This window comes from Octopus sinensis, unplaced genomic scaffold (assembly GCF_006345805.1).
Source record: "Octopus sinensis unplaced genomic scaffold, ASM634580v1 Contig17917, whole genome shotgun sequence".
In the NCBI taxonomy this organism is placed as follows: domain Eukaryota; kingdom Metazoa; phylum Mollusca; class Cephalopoda; order Octopoda; family Octopodidae; genus Octopus; species Octopus sinensis.
In genome coordinates, this window is record NW_021835423.1 from 45,001 (window position 1) to 49,699 (window position 4,699).

The 4,699-nt window shown below is 35.5% G+C and overlaps 1 protein-coding gene across 3 annotated transcripts in view; it reads right to left on the minus strand.

Annotated features, from left to right (window-relative positions):
• LOC115231238 (putative ankyrin repeat protein RF_0381) overlaps positions 1-4,389 on the minus strand; it is a 32,558-nt gene extending 28,169 nt beyond the window's left edge. For 2 of the 3 annotated variants that reach the window (XM_029801303.2, XM_036499995.1), the window contains exons 1-2: positions 4,075-4,389; positions 1,700-1,745 (exon numbers count right to left, since the gene is read on the minus strand). In XM_029801303.2, coding sequence (XP_029657163.2) covers positions 1,700-1,745; positions 4,075-4,253 — 225 coding nt within the window. In that variant the 5' untranslated portion in view covers positions 4,254-4,389. Of the gene's footprint in view, positions 1-1,699; positions 1,751-4,074 lie in introns of all 3 variants that reach the window. The other variant, XM_036499997.1, reaches the window with a different exon arrangement.
• Between the last annotated feature and the right edge of the window lie 310 nt (positions 4,390-4,699).

Consider the following 4,699-nt stretch of genomic DNA (forward strand, 5'->3'; position numbering starts at 1 on the left):
GACCCCAGTAAGCCTAGTACTTATTTTATTCATTTCTTTTGCAGAAATGCTAGTTTACGGGGACGTAAACACACCAGCATCGGTTGTCAAGCGATGTTGGGGGACAAACACAGACACACAAACACACGCACGTACACACAGAGACACATAACACACACACACATACACAAACACATATGTATATATATATATATATGTACACACACACACACATATATAGATTTATACATATTTATATATATATACATACGACGAGCTTCTTTCAGTCTCCATCTACCAAATCCACTCACAAGGTTTGCTCAGCCTGGGGCTATAGCTGAAGACACTTGTACATTTTGCCATGCAGTGAAAATGAACCGGGAACCATGTGGTTGGTAAGCAAGTTACTTACCACACAGCCACACCTGCGCCTCTCTCTCACACATGTGTGTGTGTGAGTATGTAAATAGATCTTTTTTACTCTTTTGCTTGTTTCCATCATTTGACTGTGGCCATGATGGAGCACCACATTTAGTCGAGGAAATTGCCACCAGGACTTATTCTTTGTAAGTCTAGTACTTATTCTATCGATCTCTTTGCCGAACCGCTAAGTTACGGGGGCGTAAACACACCAGCATCGGTTGTCAAGCGATGGTGAGTAACAAATACGCACACTCAAACACACAAATATATATATAAATATATATATATATATATACATATATAGGACGGGCTTCTTCCAGTTTCCGTCTACCAAATCCACTCACAAGGCTTTGGTCTGCCCGAGGCTATAGTACAAGACACTTGCCCAAGTGGGACTGAACCCGGAACCATGTGGTTTGTAAGCAAGCGTCTTACCACACAGCCATTCTTGTGCCTATATATATATATATATATATTATATATATATATATATATATATATGTTGTTGTATGTTCCTCAAGAAGCTTTTTAATATAAACATTTCTTAATGAAATTTTCTGAAAATCCATCCCTTTCAATGTCTTAATCAACAATTATCTCTGGAGTTGTGATTGGTTTAAACTAATTAAATGCTTCCGTTTTCTCAACATAATAGTCATCGAAAATCAATGATTATCATTAAAATGTAGGAAACACCACAAAGTTATGGGGAAAAAATACGGGGGCTCAGGAAGTATATATATATATATATATATGTGTGTGTGTGTGTGTGTGTGTGTGTGTATACATACTCATATATACGTGTGCATACATATTTATATATATATATATATATATACATATGTATGTATGTATCTATGTATGTATGTATGTAATATATATATATATATATATATATATATATATATATATATATATATATATATATTATATATATATAAACTACAACTAATATAGGATGAAGTATTTTTTACAGAAAAAATATTTCCACCAAAAAATGTGGCAGCATATTAGAATAACTTTACAGTTAAATTATAAACAACTTATAAATAAGGGTTAAAGAAAAGTATTTCAATGACAATTTGCTGATAAGAGACTTTTAAATCGTCAATTTCCACATATTATTTACTCGCTACAGAAAACAAAACACGAAGAACTGAAATCGGGAGAAGCCGGACGATAGAATGTTTTTTAAAAAGTTCGTTATTTCTATATTGAATCAATTTCGAAATTAATCTCATAATAGATTCTTTCGTCTTCAGTAGAACATACGAAAGGATATAAATAAGATACTTACCTCACTGCCCCGAGATAGTAAGATCTCCACAGCATGAAGGTGATTCCTGAGGGTAAAGGATAGAAACATTGACTAATTTACATTAAATATGAAAATATTTTGGCTTTGAGACGAAACATTATCGTCATCATCATCATCATCATCATTATCACCTGCACTATTATCATCCATATCATGCTCATCAACATCATTACCATCATCATCATTGCCACCAACTCCATCATTGACAAAATCATCATCACCATCATCGCCATCATCATCATCGCCATCATCGCCATCATTATCATCGCCTTCATCATCATCACCATCTTCATCACCTGCACTATTATCATCAATATCATGTTCATCAACATCATTACCATCATCATCATTGCCACCAACTCCATCATTGACAAAATCATCATCACCATCATCGCCATCATCATCATCGCCATCATCGCCATCATCATCATCGCCATCATCATCATCACCATCTTTATCACCTGCACTATTATCATCAATATCATGTTCATCAACATCATTACCATCATCATCATTGCCACCACCTACATCATTCACATAATCATCATCATCATCATCAAAGCCTTCATCATCATCACCCTCATTATCATCTTCAACATCTCCAATATCATCATAATCAATATCATCATCATCATCATCATCATTATCATCATCATCATCACCATCATCATCGTCATCATCATCATCATCATCAACACCATCATCAACAGCAAGATCAACCTCATCAATATCATCATCATCATAATCATTATCATCATCATCATCATAATAATAACATCATAATCATCATCATCATCATCATCGTCATCATCACGATAATCATCATAATAATCATCGTCGTCATCATCATCATCATCATCATCGACATCATCATCATCATCATTATCATCACCATCATCATCATCATCATTATTATCAACATCTTCATCATCTTCATCATCGTCGTTATCATCATCATCATCATCATGGTCGCCATCATCATCATTATCGTCATCATCATCATAATCATCATCATCACCATCACCATCATCATCTTCATCATCGTCGTTATCATCAACATCATGATGATCATCATCATAATCATCATCATCATCATCATCAACACCATCACCATCATCAGCTTCATCATCGTGGTTATCATCGTCATCATCATCATCATCATCATCATCACCATCATCATCGTCATCATCATCATCATCATCATCATCATCAACACCATCATCAACAGCAATATCAACCTCATCAATATCATCATCATCATAATCATTATCATCATCATCATCATAATAATAACATCATAATCATCATCATCATCATCATCGTCATCATCACGATAATCATCATAATAATCATCGTCGTCATCATCATCATCATCATCATCGTCATCATCACGATAATCATCATAATAATCATCGTCGTCATCATCATCATCATTATCATCATCACCATCATCATCATCATCATTATTATCAACATCTTCATCATCTTCATCATCGTCGTTATCATCATCATCATCATCATGGTCGTCATCATCATCATTATCGTCATCATCATCATAATCATCATCATCACCATCACCATCATCATCATCATCGTCGTTATCATCAACATCATGATCATCATCATCATAATCATCATCATCATCATCATCAACACCATCACCATCATCAGCTTCATCATCGTGGTTATCATCGTCATCATCATAATCATCATCATCATCGTCGTTATCATCATCATCATCATCATCATTATCATTATCATCATCATTATCAACATCATCATAATCATCATTGTTGTTATCCTCATCATCGTTGTTATCATTATCATCAGTATAATCATAATCATCATCATCATCGTCATCATCCCCCTCATTGCCACCACCATCGTCTTCATCATCATTCGTCGCCACTATAATCATAATCAACATCATCAGCGACATCATATAATCATCATTATCATCATCATCATCATCATCACCATCATCGCCTCCATCATCAACAACATCAACAACACCATCATCATGATCGACATCATCATCATCACCACCTCCATCATTATCATCAACATCATCAACAACATCATCATGATGGTCGACATCATCAATACCTTCATCGTCATCATCATTGCCGTTATCATCATCATCATCGGGATTGTTATGATTGAATAATGACTAATGACTTGGATCGATGACTAAAGAGAAGCTTGTTGTTGTTGTTGTTGTTGTTGTTTGCTAGTCTGCTGCTGTGCTGTTGTCCCACAACTCTGGCATCTTTGGATATTGAACCTGTGTCTGCAATTGCAACAAATTTACAAACAAAAACACATCTGCAGATTTTACTTGATTCTCAACTTACCCTTCAACAGCCAAATGCAAAGCTGTCCAACCACCACATTTGTCTTTCGCTCCTAACTTCGCACCAGCTTTTATCAAAATGTCGATGATTCTTCTATCGGCGCCCACTTCACAGGCAAATATTAAAGGAGTTCGTCCATGAAAAGGTTTATTAATCTGTAATGAAGAAAGTGAGGACATGTGAAATAGAGAAATTCCATTTTCTCTCTCTCTCTCTCTCTTTTCTCTCTTTGTCTCTCACTCTCTTTCTCGTTTTCTTTCCTCTTTCTCTCCTTCTTTCTCTCTCTATCTCCCTCTTCCATTCCTATACTTCTCTTTCTTTTCTCACTTTCTCTCTCTTCCCCTTTTTCTTTCTCTCTTTCTTTCTCCTCTCTCCGTGTCTCTTTTACTCTCTTTCTCTCTCTCTTTTCTCTCTTTGTCTCTCACTCTCTTTCTCGTTTTCTTTCCTCTTTCTCTCCTTCTTTCTCTCTCTATCTCCCTCTTTCATTCCTATCCTTCTCTTTCTTTTCTCACTTTCTCTCTCTTTACCCTTTTTCTCTCTCTCTTTCTTTCTCCTCTCTCCGTGTCTCTTTTCCTCTCTCTCTCTCTCTCTGTTTTCTCTCTTTGTCTCTCACTCTCTTTCTTTC